The sequence below is a fragment of the Podarcis liolepis genome, assembly GCF_965112155.1.
Source record: "Podarcis liolepis genome assembly, chromosome: 10".
Taxonomy (NCBI): Eukaryota; Metazoa; Chordata; class Lepidosauria; order Squamata; family Lacertidae; genus Podarcis; species Podarcis liolepis.
Window position 1 is genome coordinate 7,381,653 of NC_139562.1, and position 14,928 is coordinate 7,396,580.

The 14,928-nt window shown below is 42.5% G+C and overlaps 1 protein-coding gene across 2 annotated transcripts in view; it reads right to left on the minus strand.

Moving 5' to 3' along the window:
• Positions 1 to 14,928, minus strand: part of EXOC4 (exocyst complex component 4) — a 369,665-nt gene that overhangs the window by 304,745 nt on the left and 49,992 nt on the right. For both annotated transcript variants that reach the window (XM_083461060.1, XM_083461061.1), the window contains exons 5-7: positions 13,987 to 14,096; positions 10,621 to 10,864; positions 1,262 to 1,439 (exon numbers count right to left, since the gene is read on the minus strand). In XM_083461060.1, the coding sequence (XP_083317186.1) occupies positions 1,262 to 1,439; positions 10,621 to 10,864; positions 13,987 to 14,096 (532 nt within the window). The remainder of the gene's footprint in view (positions 1 to 1,261; positions 1,440 to 10,620; positions 10,865 to 13,986; positions 14,097 to 14,928) is intronic.

Here is a 14,928-nt window from a genome sequence, read left to right on the forward strand (position 1 = left end):
CTGAAGCAAAGTTATTAACCCGAGGTAATATTTCTGGGTTAGCGGAGTCTGTAACATGAAGCATATGTAACCTGAAGCCTATGTAACCTGAGGTACCACTGTACATGTGATTCCACAGTGGGACCCAGAATTGTATTTGGGAGTGTTCTAAGGGAATGTTTTGATTTGCTCATACTGTACGCTTTGTTATCTTGCGTATTCCATTTACCCCAGTGCAAAACAAGGATTGCCTGTACTTATACAAAAAAGCCCAGCATGCATCATTTTGGCCAGAACTTCCCATTGGTCCACCTGCCAATGAAGGCATAGGTGGCAAATATCCAAGTACTACAGATAGCTCCTTTCCCTAGACCAATAACCAAGCGCCTCAAGCCCAAAGATAAACATAGCATCAAAGCAAGCCTATTAGCATATATCAAATCATGTGAACAAACATATGTGAGCTTATTCGTTCAGCAACTATCACTTAGTCTTGGGATTATCCTGACTACCAAGAATGTGACATTATCACATGGTTAAGTTTCCGTGTCTCCAACCAGCGGAATGGTGGCAGATAAGTTCACAACCTAAAGGCACCAAAGTCATAGCAAAAGGTGATCAATGGCTATGCTCTGCCACTACGGTTGGAGGCAGCAATGCTTCTGAATAGCAGTTGCTGGGAACCGCAGGAGGCAAAAGTGGTCTTGTGCTTGAATCCTGCTTGCTGGTTTCCCACAGGCATCTGGTTGGCCACTGTGAGAACAGGATTCTGGACTAGATGGGCCACTGGCCTGATTCAGCAAGCTCTTCTTACATTTGAGAGCCAGTGTGGTGTAGTGGTTAAGAGCGGTGGACTCGTAATCTGGTGAACCAGGTTCGATTCCCCGCTCCTCCACATGCAGCTGCTGGGTGACCTTGGGCCAGTCACACTTCTCTGAAGTCTCTCAGCCCCACTCACCTCACAAAGTGTTTGTTGTGGGGGAGGAAGGGAAAGGAGATTGTGAGCCGCTTTGAGACTCCTTCGGGCAGTGATAAAGCGGGATATCAAATCCAAACTCTTCTCTTCTTTGTAGGTATTCCTAAACAATGCAGAGGGAATGATTCACCACAAGGATGCTGGGGTTTTTTAAAGGCATCTCTGTGGCTTATATAGCTCAACCCTTCATCTTATTATTTAAAAACTAGTAAAATCCTGCTCTCTTACACTGGAGTCCTGTCACTGGTCCACAAGCAAAGGCAGATGTGAAAATTCCAAAGATGTATACACATCTAAAGTTCTTACCTGCAAGACGTCCTGAATCTTTACCCACACATCCGCCATGTCATATAACTTGATATCGCCATCATACTGACTGGAGGGAGAAGCCACAGTCTGCTGAAGATGCCCCAGGACAACAGCATGAGCAGCAGCAACAGCATTGAACTTCTCAAAGAGAAGCTCCAGAAGCTCCAGAAGTAATCTAAAGATCATTTAGAGGGATGAGAAAAAAACATATAATTCGTCACTTAATACTGTTCACATTTCAAGGGCACTAAATAAAGAAAGCAGCATTACGGAAGTCCTGCCATGACCCCCAACTCCAAGCAGTGACCTGGGCATTGACACAAAATGGTGAAAAGCCAACCAAAAACAAGATGGAATTTTTAATGGAGATATTCAGTGAAATTTTCTCTTTCGGTTTTTCATGTAACGCTTGAATGCACATGCTCATTAAACTTGAAGCCCTTAGCATTAGATGGAGCCAACTGCATTGGAGAGCCTGACAACTTGTGATGGAGTCAGTTTATGAGGCACAATGCACCCTTCCAGCTCCTAGACCAGAGTCAGAAAAAATAGGCACATGCACCAAACACAGACCATCCCTGGCCATCATTGATTAAGGATGTCAAAAAACAATGAATCGCATCAGTTATTTTAATAGCCAATTTCTCCTCTGCTGGCTCATCTTACATTGGAAGTTCTAGGTGTTTGCTAATAGACTTCAGCTGAAGGAAATGAGAAGCTGTGCACGCTGCTAAAATGCAGTTTCTGTAGTATGGAGAAATTCTGAAGCCAGACTTTTTCTTCCTTTCCACTCCACCCACCCAGACAAAACTGGAAGTGTGTGTGTGTGTGTGTGTACACGATATGCAATGTTTCTTTTCTGATCAAATCTAAATTTACTTTGCTACTTAAGGAATATAACACAAATGAATATAGTCGCCTTACTACACAGCTGTCTAATCATCCTGTCACATTATGTATAATTTGGCATACAAAAATGCACTCTTTGGTATATTTATGAACATTTCAAGTACATAAATGTCTTGAGTTCTTCCGACAGACTTCAGAGAACTGAAGGTCTGCACAGACCAAAATAAGCTTCTCTGCTCTTTCACATGTGTGTACATTTTCAAGCACAGATTAATTTATTTTGCATGCTGCAGAAGATGGAAGAATCTAAAAACCAGCAAGAGGATTTGAGAGTCATACATGCTCATAGTATATGGGAATTTTAGTTGCCTAACTTTAGATTGTTGCCAAACTTTAGATTGTTGTATATAATTATTAGAAAGCAATTTGAAGGGCTAACAGGCAGCTAACAACAAATTTTAACACCTTGCCTTATGGAGCATTTCATTCATCATTCTTAAAGAGAGAGTAGCTCATAAGTGTATGTATGTGTTTTCTTATGCCATGGACATTTTGAAACTGAGTTTTTAAGTTTAATTATTTGATGTGTGTAATTATGAATCCATCTACTTCAAACTATCTGTGCTTATTTATATAGTCTGAAGACTAATTCAATAAACCAGATTCAAAACTTAGTTTTCCACTTTCTGTCCAACTTCCCATTTTTCATTAAAAAAGTCCTCTCACAAACGCAAAAAAACTCATCCCACCCTCCCACCCAAATAAAACATTTCCACACCTTCATGTACACAGTTCTATGCATAACTTATTGTTGCTTCATACCATCTCAAAGCATTTTTAAATAACAGGAAAAGTTGGTCAAATGCAATAAATGTTATGCTTCAGGTTTATGAAGAGAGTTCAGTGTTTGAAAGTACATATCGTTCTTAGACTGGAGCTGAAGAAATCCCATTTGCCCTTTAAATGGTATCTCCATAGAAACATCTGGGGAGGAGCCTTAAAACCAAACCTGCAAATTCAAAAAACCTCAAGCCTCATCAACTGTACCAATTACCAAGATATCCTATTATACATCAGGTGCTTATTGCTAGATTCTAATCAAAATGGCTCTCTCATTAACTGTCCCTATGCCTTTTTAATGGTCCAGTTATTGTAACTAATGTACCATGACAAAACCCATAACTGTTCTGTGGCCAAGGCAGCAACTTGCCACACTGAAAATTCAACATTACTTAGAAAACAGAAAATTTCCAGTGTCTGTTGCTGCTTACATTGTTAGATGGACAGATGCAGCTGCAAGGTAACAGAAATGGTTTTGATATCAACGGCGTGCCAGACACCTGGCTTCAATATTATTGTGGCTAACCGTATAGAGAGTGAATTGTGGGCATAAAGAAGAATTGCATCCTACATTAGTTCAGATGTTTCAATGCACAATTGTTTAGAGGTACATAAATCACATCAAATTTCCCAGTAGTGATGTATGGAAGTGAAAGCTGGACTATAAAGAAGGCTGATCGCCGAAGAATTGATGCTTTTGAATTATGGTGCTGGAGGAGACTCTTGAGAGTCCCATGGACTGCAAGAAGATCAAACCTCTCCATTCTGAAGGAAATCAGCCCTGAGTGATCACTGGAAGGACAGATCATGAAGCTGAGGCTCCAATACTTTGGTCACCTCATGAGAAGAGAAGCCTCCCTGGAAAAGACCCTGATGTTGGGAAAGATGGAGGGCACAAGGAGAAGGGGGCGACAGAGGACGAGATGGTTGGATAGTGTTCGCAAAGCTACCAGCATGAGTTTGGCCAAACTGCGGGAAGCAGTGGACGACAGAAGTGCCTGGTATGCTCTGGTCCATGGGGTCACGAAGAGTCGGACACGACTAAACGACTAAACGACTAAACAACAACAAATCACATAGGACTTTATTTTAATTGGCTGTAGTAAGAAGAAGACAATTTGAGCAATCTGAACTGTAACTTTTCCTTGCAAGGAACAGCTCCAAATATTGTTTTGATTTACCAGCACAGCAGCCCTGCACTACCTGCCTCCTGCCTTCTCCCTCTGTTTGGTCCACTTTTGCTCAACTGAATTCCAGAAAATTACTTAACGCTGATGAGATACCTCAACTCATTTTCAGCCTGCAAATACAACAGGCCTTCTAATGTCACATTAGACCCTTGTTACATTTGTAAGTGCTGCTCAAGTGTCACACCCCGATGCCATAAGCTTGTGTTGCCAGAACATTTATTACTCCAGACTTTAGAGTATTAATCCTGCAACTCTGAACTACGGCCAAGTTTATTATTGTTATTGTTCTCACTTTATGCCAACACTCTCCATAGTGAAATGTCCCTAAACCTCGTGGCTTAATTTTGCAGTCCCTTTTCTCTGGACCTTCTGTAAATCTGTTATTCCATTTTTGAGACAAGGTGACCGAAGACCAAATATAGTTGCGGTGCAGAAGGGAACAAAAGGCTGCTGTAAAAAGCAGCATTTCCTTCTCTTTTGCCTACCCAGTGGCACTTGTTTGTTTCTTTTAAGGACGAGTGACCTCCACAGCACATCTGCCTACACTGACAAAGGTCCACTTGGGCAGTTTGACAGTCCAAGTTCATAGCATCACCACAAAAACACAGTAAATATGTCGACAGAAAGTGACACAGGCCCCGAGGCCGCTCATGTTTGGGCAGTAAGGGGGCATTGCATGATGCAATATGACTGCTGATAGTTGAACGAGGTCACCAATGGTGATTCACGCACGCTGCATTCATCAACATGCTTTTCTGGATCAGGCTAACCTTCCTCAGTAAAAGTTGGAAAAGGGCACATAACTCAAATTGACAAAGTAACAAAAAGTTGACACAGGTTGCAAAGGATTTGGTTGATGCATCTGGATAATGGTTACCCTTTGAGCACAGGGTGGAACAACTGTCCCTGTTTAAAATGATGGCCCTCTCAGGACCAAACTCAGGTCCCCACAGAGCAGGGGACATGAGCAACTTGTGTACTTTCCAACCCCTTCAAACTCATAAAGTCATCCAACCTCTCCAGGTTGCAAGGAACTAAATCATGGGGCCATCATGGGGCACTCTGAACACTGCTTCTTCACACACTACATTCCCCACCACCACCAGATATATTCCTGAGATTTTTAAAACTGTGCATCCTTAAAAATGTGAATGTATACATATCTCTCACACATCTACAGAGCCTTTCCCATGAAATGTACATCCTGTAACTCTAAAACACAATATTGAAACTTAAAAAAACTTCTTTATAAACATTAATTTTGCTAAGGGTGGGGTCAATCTTTTGAACCTTGTCAGCAAAAGCCCTGCACAAGGGCATCCACTTGCACAATGGGGCTTTCCCCAATACCCCCCCCAGCACCCCTCCCCAAAATTGATAAATTCTAAGGCAGAACAATGTCTTTGAGTAACTTCAGAAATTAATCAGCAGCCACAGTGAATTTTGCAAATTCTACACTTTTTCTGAAAGTTATTTAAATATGAGTCAACACCAAAGTCCATATGGTATAAATATATTTGGCAAGTCAAAATTGATCTTATGGCTAATGGAGATGGATTGTTTTAATAACTGTTCTTAATAAGTATGTGGTACTGTGAAATATCTAAAGATATTACATTTGAAATTGCTTTTATTTCCTTTTTTTCTTTGCATTTTGGCTTCTCACTTTTGTATGCAAGAAAACCTCTACATCGTTCTTAACTGGTAGAGGAGCAGCTGATTTTCAACCATGTAAACTTTATAAACTACTGTCCCTTCACACTGAAAGCAAATAAAAAGGGAAGCTGGCCTCATAAAATGGTTTTAACACTTGCTAATGAGAACAATGAAAACCAAAGGTGAACTTACTTCCCGAAACCTAAAGTGACATAAGCAATATAGATCTGATGGGACTGGACTTCAGACACAGAATTAGAGAACAGAAATGATCCAATTAAAAAGCATTCCATGCACATGCCCTACCACTATGGATTACATATTCCCTCAATGCCCGTCTTCTTACACCCAACCAGACTGTATACTGCCCAAATGTGTTGAAAGAAGTTAGACAAACACCCACCTACTAGTCTCATACTGCAGAATGGGAGAAGACCATTGCTATTTAAAAGTCCACAAACACATCACAACAGGAGCTCATGCTCTATCTACTGAGGGGGCAGGCAGATTTGCTGCCAGAGGAAGGAGAGAAAAGGTGTTTCCCAACCATCAGCACAGACGGCCAAGAATGAGCCCGATGTTCAGAACCATGTACTCTTACCATCAGAGGGGTCTGCCACTACATCAGCATTTGCCCTACTAAGGTCAAGTTCACAAACCAAACAGCATTTTCCCTCCACATCTCTATGAAGGGAAAGTATACTGCTGTAGCAGGAATAGGTCAGTAACATCCTTAAATGCCCTGGCCCCAGGGCAGTATGGCAAATTGTTTTTACAACCTTCTCAGGGGCAAAAGGTTGGTCATATCTGGAAGCCTTCCAGAAAGGTTTGCTGGGTACCAAAAAGTTACTATACTGACCAGGCTGAAATACCATTAAGTACCCTTTTCACTGGAGCAAACCGAGCAGTGCTAACAAGCTGCCTGGATTTCAGCTCAGCAAGGTGATAAGACCCCTTTGGGTCTGTCACATTTTATTAGTCATTTTATTAGGCACCAATAATAATTTTATGGTTTTAAGTACAGTAGCAGAAAGCCAGACAGACAATGTGCTCACTGACTATCAAAGACCTAGAGGCATTACACGGGGCGCTGGTTCACTGATGATCTAAAACTCAAACCCTGCCAAGTCTTGAGGTCATTAGCCACAAGGGCCAAAAACCCAAACCCCTTGTTAAAAAATTCAAGGAGGGTGTTAGTTCACCCTGCTCAAGTTTTAACTTATCGAGTTTGAAACATTAACATATCAAATTCAGCTTTCACTGGTGAAACAAAAAACCCTTAGTGTAAACTTGACACAACTGAGCTTTGATTCCAAGAGCAATTACTCTGCTTCTATTTGATGCAGTGATGCCTGCCCTAGAGATCTCTCTCTTGGCTCACAAACCTTGTCTCTTGCTGGAAACTCCTTCCAGTAGGATCAGAATTCCTCACTAGGACATAATCCTTTCATATAGGAATTCCCACTTTTATATCTTTTATCCAACCCTGCCCCTTCTAAACACATAGCCTACTCACATAATGCTAATAGGGTCCCAGGAGATCCCTATAGGTCACATGACCTCACTACAGATACTTTTCCTTAACCATTCATAGGTGAGTCAAGGATGAGTGAGGCATTACTGAGTACCTTGACTGTCACCCTCTGTTTGAGCATATAAGGATTAAACGTATCTGGCCCTCCCTCCTGTTGATTGATTGTCTTGGAGGCCAATGAAATATTGCCCCATTTGTCATGAGATTTTTGCTCTGTTAGGTGCTGATCTTCAGTGGCGTAGCGTGGGTTGTCAGCACCCGGGGCAAGGCAAGTAATTTGCGCCCCCTAACTCGTGCATTTGCGCCCCCTAACCCGTGGATTTGCGCCCCCTAACCCTAACCCCCAGATGTTGCGCCCGGTGCGGCCGGCCCCCCCTGCACTCCCCACGCTACGCCACTGCTGATCTTTCACATTTTTAAAGCTTTTTTATCTAGCCGTGTTATCAAGTTTTTTGTGGGCCCAAACTAGTAAGATATTAATTGCTAAAACATATGCATACACTAAATATTCTGATTGTTTAAAGTTCTAAATAACTTTTCTCAAAACTGTTTTCTCACATGGTTCCCTCTCTTGCATAGAAAACATTAACATAAGGGCAACGTACTTGTCACAGCTGCTTCTTCAAGCCCAAGCAGCTGTCCACTCCCCCCACCCCCACCCCCGTGTTAGAACCATGAGACAATATTCTGCTCCAGGAAAAAGGAACACTGCAGCAGTCAGAAGCGTAGATAAATGGCAGGGGGGGGATGTTTAAAAATCAGCACAAAAGCATGCATTTGCAAAGCTCTTGGCTAACTTTAAACAGCTAAAAAATCTGAGCCTATTAAAGGCTCAAGTATTCAGAGTCAAGTTCCTCCTCTTCAAAATTCGAAGTTGTCAAAAATGTGATATGGGGAAACAAGGCAGTTGCTAAACAGTAAAGAGACTCTCCTTGGCATGTTATGATAACTTAGCCAATTCACACTTCTCTACCAGGCTTTTCTGACTTCATTGTTCTAAGAGGGAGAGGGGAATAACTTCCCCACCTGTGGAGCTTTCGGCTTCTTTCAGTCCCAGTATTAATTGAAGCAGTCCTGTTCATCTGAACACCCACAAGTTAAATGTAAAGGGTATGAAAAGGGCAGCCAAAATGATCAAACAGGTGGAAGCACTTTCCCTGTGAGGAAATGCTAAAACATTTGGAGATTTATAAAGGTAAACAGGAGAGCACATCAAAAAAATGTTTTAAGAATTCTGCATGGAATGGAAAAAGTGGTTACAGATTGTTTTCTTCCACTCATATAATACCAGAGCTTGGGGTCATCCTTTGAAACTTGATGGACAATATGCTTAGGGCAGACAAAATGAAGTAGTTCATCACACAAAACATAATTAAGATCAGCATAGAGAGTTCCACCACACTCACAAGTGCAGAGAATGGTGACCCAGAAGATTTAACTGTGCAACTCCCTCCCTACAGAAGTGGGTCTAGCTTCTTCATTGGAAAAACACCCCGGTCATTTATAGTTAAGGTATTTTGTTTCATGAAACCCACCTCTTCTGAAATCTTATTTATAAACAAAAAAGTGTGGTGATGGACATGAGTGCATATGGCTTTTAAAGAGGATTAGACAAACCCGCAGAGGAGGAAAGGTCTATCTGCGGTTTACTACTCACAATACCCCAATGAAACTTTCATGTTCACAGGCAGTATGCCACCAAAAGCTGGCTGCTTGCAGTGCAGAAACAGCAAAGGTGGATTAGTCTCTTCATGTCCTGCTTGAGGATGCTCAAAGGCACCTGACTGGTCATGATAGGGAGGAGAACGGTGCAGTGGAGCAGGTGCACTTTTGGAATGTTCCAAAAGCTGTGTTCTTTATGCAGCCTATAATGATTCAATGAGCCTTCAAAGTCTGAGAACTGCCCCTCCGCATTGATACAGTGGTACCCCGCAAGACGAACGCCTCGGAAGACGAAAAACTCGCTAGACAAAGGAGTTTTTCGTTTTCTTAGCCGCTTCGCAAGACGCATTTCCCTATGGGCTTGCTTCGCAAAACGAAGCTTGCCCCGCAAGCTCCGGGGATAGCGGGGAAGCGCAACACGTCTTCCCCGCTGTCCCTGGACCTCTTTTGAAGCAAGGGGCGGCGGGGAGAAGATCGCTTCTCCCCGTTGCCAGCCCTGCAATCTCCGGGGATAGCGGGGAAGCGCAGCGCGTCTTCCCCGCTGTCCCCGGACCCCTTTTGAACCAAGGGGCGGCAACGGGGAGAAGCGATTCTCCCCGCTGCCCCTTCCCTTGCTTTAAAACAGGTCTGGGGACAGAGGAGAAGACGCGCGCACCTTCCCCTCTGTCCCCGGAGATTTGCGGGGCAGGCAACGGGGAGAAGCAATCTTCTCCCCGCCGCCCCTTGCTTTAAACAGGTCCGGGGGCAGAGGGGAAGGCGCACGGCGCTTCCCCTCTGTCCCCGGACAGTCTCCATAGGAACACATTGATTGATTTTCAATGCATTCCTATGGGAAACCGTGCTTCGCAAGACGAAAAACTCGCAAAAAGAAAAAACCTGCGGAACGAATTAATTTCGTCTTGCGAGGCACCACTGTAAATGCTTTGGTGACAAGACAGACAGACAACAGAATCAACCCTTGAAAGTACCATCCTTGGTACCTAAAGAGGCATTTCTTGGAATGAATTGAGACAGCCACCATTTCAGGATCAACAGCTTCAGGCTACCCATTAACTCAGTCAGCCAGCTCCTCTTCTCTCACACTTTCTGTATAGAAAGCTCTCTCTGCAATATACTAGTTGCCTGCTCTTAAAAGGGGAAGGGAGAAACTGCAGACACTGAAACATTAACAGAAATTATACACATGACACAATGTGTGAAAAACAACTTGCATTACAGTATGTAATTAACTTAACTTGCATGTCATTTTCATGAACATGGCAGATACCGAACTATGATCAGTTGATGTGTTGCATTATTATTCAAAATATTCTTATTCTGCAATTGTTGTCTTTGAATGTGAAAAAGTAGTGAGTTGAAAAGATGAAATTTGACCTTTTTCCTTTCAATCACTTAGTTTTTCAAATGTTTCTCTCACAATATTGAGAATTAATTACATTTTATTTTAAAGATAGCTAAGATAGCATGAGGCAATGCTAAAGATATATAATCTATATGCCCAGTCTACAACCATTCTTTATACAGGACATCATGAAATAATCAGCATAACCATCAATATTAAAATGAGTGGATGTGCAAAACTGGTGTGAATTATTTTGAAGCCTTCTTTAATGCAATGCTCTTACCTAGGCTGGTTTTCCTGGACTATGTTCTCTCCCCTCTGGTAGCCACTGTCTGCCACCTGAGTGGTAGATCTCTTGACGATTTGCTTCAGCTCCTGCTCCAGGCGATCCTGGATGGCCTTCACAGTCTCTGGAATCTTCCTCAGTTTGGCCAGGCCTTTAATGAGGATGCCCATAAAGATAGAGCTGTTCTCCTCAGGATCCATCTCTAAATCTTCCTTGATCTCCGTCAAGCTAATATCCTTCCCTGGAAAATATGGAGGTGGGGGAATTACTAAACAGGTGGTTATTACATGCCCAGGGCAGTGGTGCATCTAGGTCTAGACCTCAGGACCAATGTCCAGGGCCCTGCAGCCCAGGCCAGCCCCTCGCCCCATGACTTCCCAGAAAGTAGAAACAGCAAAGTGGCCTGAGCCCAACATCTTTTCGTTTTTCTCCTATAACATTATTTTATGGTTGGGGGGTATGTGCTCATTTTATTTTATTTAAAATACATATTATCCTCTTCTGATAAATGGAGGGTGGTGAGACAACTATTTCCTGGAAGGACTCCTATATCTTTTAACATCATCATCATCATTTTTAATTTGTATACCGTCTTTTATCTAACAATACTCAAGTCGGTTTACAAGCTGAAGAAATGTACATCTTACAACAATCTAATGCAATACAAAAATGTGATAATAAAACATAACTTTAAAATCGGCAACCTACATCAAAAAAGTAACATTCAACAATCATTAGAATAGTATTAAATAATAATAACAACATAAAAGTTAAACACAATAAATAATTTCTAAACTATAATCAATAAAACAATGGCAAGCCATAGTACATAAAATAATATAATACAAATTGAGAAGCAGAGACTAGAGGGTGGGACAAGGCAGGTGGAAGGAGGCCTTGCCTGATGGAGTCTCTCCCCTCACAGATGCACAACAGATGCACAACGTGTTAGGAGAAAAGGGGCACCTATTCAAAAGTTTTCTGCCACCTGATATTCCCTTGCCTCTTTTCCCATCCCACCTGGCATAATTTACCAACCTAGACAGGTATGTAGGGCACACTAGGGGTTTAATGGCACTCCAGAATTTAGAAAAATCCTCTGGACCATGCATGCATATTCCTGCTTCAATACCAGTTGGTTCAGGGAGGGAAAAAACAGTCTTCACTACTTCAAAGCATAAACAAAACAAACCTGAACCAAGAGGTGTTTACAAAGAATTTTAACACCCTAGGAATAGAAAGCATTGACCTCTGCAGATTTATCACCCTCTAACTAATGATTTCTCTAAGTCCTTTCCCAAGTCAATGATTCATCCCATAAAAACAAACTTTCTAATTTGATGTCAGACTAATCTGTATGATGCACCATTCAGGCAAGGCAGCATTAAACTACCCGAGTCCCATCCCACTGCCCAAATCACCACAAAGAATATATCAGCTAAGGAACACCCTCTTGGGTCTTGTTTTTTTATGGTCATGTGAGTGATCAAATTTTGCTACTATTTATCAGTGTATTTCACTAGCTGCCTGCTTTTTACGAGCAGGTAGTAAAATTTTATGCCACACTCTGCATAATTTATGCTTCTCTGTATTATGCCCTGCTTCTACTGCATCTTTTTATCTCAAAGGACAGAGGTTCATGGGGCCCCACTGGGCTACTTTGAGAGTTCGTGAAACTCCACCTCCAGCAGAATTCCCATTGCTGAACTTTCCCTTGCACCAATTTGCATCGCTAATAAGCAACTAGGTAGGAGCACTGGAAAGACTCTCAATAATTTCTTGTCTTTTCCCACTTCTACACAGTACTCTGCCCAATCATATACAACGACAATCTCTCAAATATTTTGAATCATGGAATCAGCTCCATAATATTTACCTTACGCAAAATAGCAAAATGGAGAGGGAAATTCAGTGGGGCAAGAACCCTAAATTTCACACACAGAGATTGATGTGGTCAGAAGTGGTAGTGATCAAGAAAGATATCTTAGGGCTGTGATTATTATTGTTGTTGTTGTTAATTAAATTTGTATACCACCCTTCATCTGAAGATCACAGGGTGGTCCAGAACATATACATACAAACTGAGAAAACAAAAGGCATAATAAAACAAAAACAAACCTATATAAAGGGTTGTAGAATAATAATCACCCCAAAGCCTGGTTAGAGAGAAACAATTTTGCCTGGCACCTAAAGATACAAAATGAAGGCAACAGGTGAACCTCCCTGGGGAGAGCATTCCAAAACGAGGAGCCACCAAAGAAAAGGCCCATTCTCGTGTTGTCACCCTCCAAACCTCTTGTTGAGGAGGCACATAAAGATGGGCCTCAGATGATGATTGAAGGGTCTGGGTTGGTTCATATGGGGAGAGGCGGTCCTTGGGGTATTGGGGTCCTGAGCTGTTTAAGGCCTTATAGCTCAAAACCAGCACTTTGAACTGGAACCAGAAACTAATTGACAGCCAGCGCAGTAGGGCCAAGATCAGTGTAATATGCTCAAACCATCTTGCCCTGGTGAGCCATCTGGCTGCTAAATTCTGCACCTGCTGAAGTTTCTGAACCGTCTTCAGAGGCAGCCCTACGTATAACACATTGCAGTAATCTATACATAAAGATTATATATAGCTCACTGAACACATCAAATCAATGTGAAGTGGTGAAGAAAAAAGGCAAAATCCATGCAAGGGATTATTAGGAAATCGATTGAAAATGAGACAGTCAGTATCATCATGTTTTAAGTAAACCTACAATGCTATGCTATACAATGCTGAATCCACGTCTGATATACTGGATACAGTGCTGCTCATCCCACTGGTTGGGGGGGGGAGGTGTATTGTGGGGCTAGAAAAGGTGTAGAAAGGGACCAACAAAATAATTGGGATGTGGCAGAGTTCTCCACTGTTATTTAAAACATCTCCAAAACAGATGCAAACTGGGAACACACACACACACACAAAAGGCACGTTCTACTCAGAAATTATGAATTCCACAGTTTAAACTAAGGTTCTGTTCATTTCCCCCTCTCCACTACTGGTTCTCCATCTCACACACCCCTTCCCAAAAAAGGGTTTTCTGAAAACAACAATGAGTTGGGCGTGTAGCATTTGCACCTAATATGTAGCTGCTCCTGTTATATGCCTGCACTGGGGACAGCCTTGGAAGCACAACTGAACGTGACTGTAAGCAAACACATGAGATTAGAAAACTGCTGTCACAACCCCCTTATTACAGCTTGGGTCATCTCCGGACCTGGTATTCACACTTACTTCAACCATCCCCAAAATTTATCAGTGTGGTTGGGGAAAACCACACACATACTTAACGAAAAAGGCATATGTAAAACGTCTTTTATTATTTTGCCACTCACCACTGGAGCTTCCAGAAGTGCTGAACTGAGAGGAGTCAAGGTACTTGCGAGGAGTAGACAGGCTAGTCACATCGAGCAGAGGCACAGGGGAGGCATCCTTCACATGTGAACTGTAGCAGAGAAAAATGAAACTTGAAATAACTCCTGAAGTAGACATAGTCAACAAGCGGAGGTGCAAATGGGAAGACTACTGCTCTTCACAAAGCAGATCCTTCACCCATGGATGCTCCCCACTCATGGTGGAATCAAAAGTAAAAGTGTCCAATTCAGGTACAGAACTAGTCTTACCATCAGGTGACATGAAGCAAATATTTCGGGCACCAGAATCTACAGAGTGCCATTTTCCTGTCTCCCCTCACAATCCCATGACCATTAAAATATGGAGGGGGGCTCTCACTTTGAAGCTTTCTTTCAGTGAAAATTGTCCAGTTCTGCACTGTCTATATTAACAAGGCTATCAAAGCTACTAGTCACTAGTGGCTATTGTTCTACCTCCACGGTCAGAGGCGTTATGCGTTTCAATACCAGTCGCTGGGAATTGCAGATTGGCAGAAAGCTACTGTGCTCATGACCAGTTTGCAGGCTTCCCACAGGCATCTGGCTGATCACTGTGAGAACAGGATGCTGAACTAGATAGCTGATCTTATAATCATAGAATAGATACTAAAAACAGTAAAGAGAAGAAGCTCAGTGGCAAAGCAGCTGGGGGAGGAGGAGAGGATAGAGGGTAAAGAAAGAGCTGTGAGTGGAGGGGGGGCCCCTCTTCCCATCCTTTGGACCCCCTGGAAAACTCAGCAAACCTGCTGTACCTGGAACTGGGTGAGGAGAGGATGCAGCTGAATGGAACACAGCTGTGGGGAGCCTGAGGCAGTACCATCCACCTTGAGCCAGCCCATAAAAAGCAAGTCTAGAGTGAGAGACTAGGGTGATGTACACTGTTTC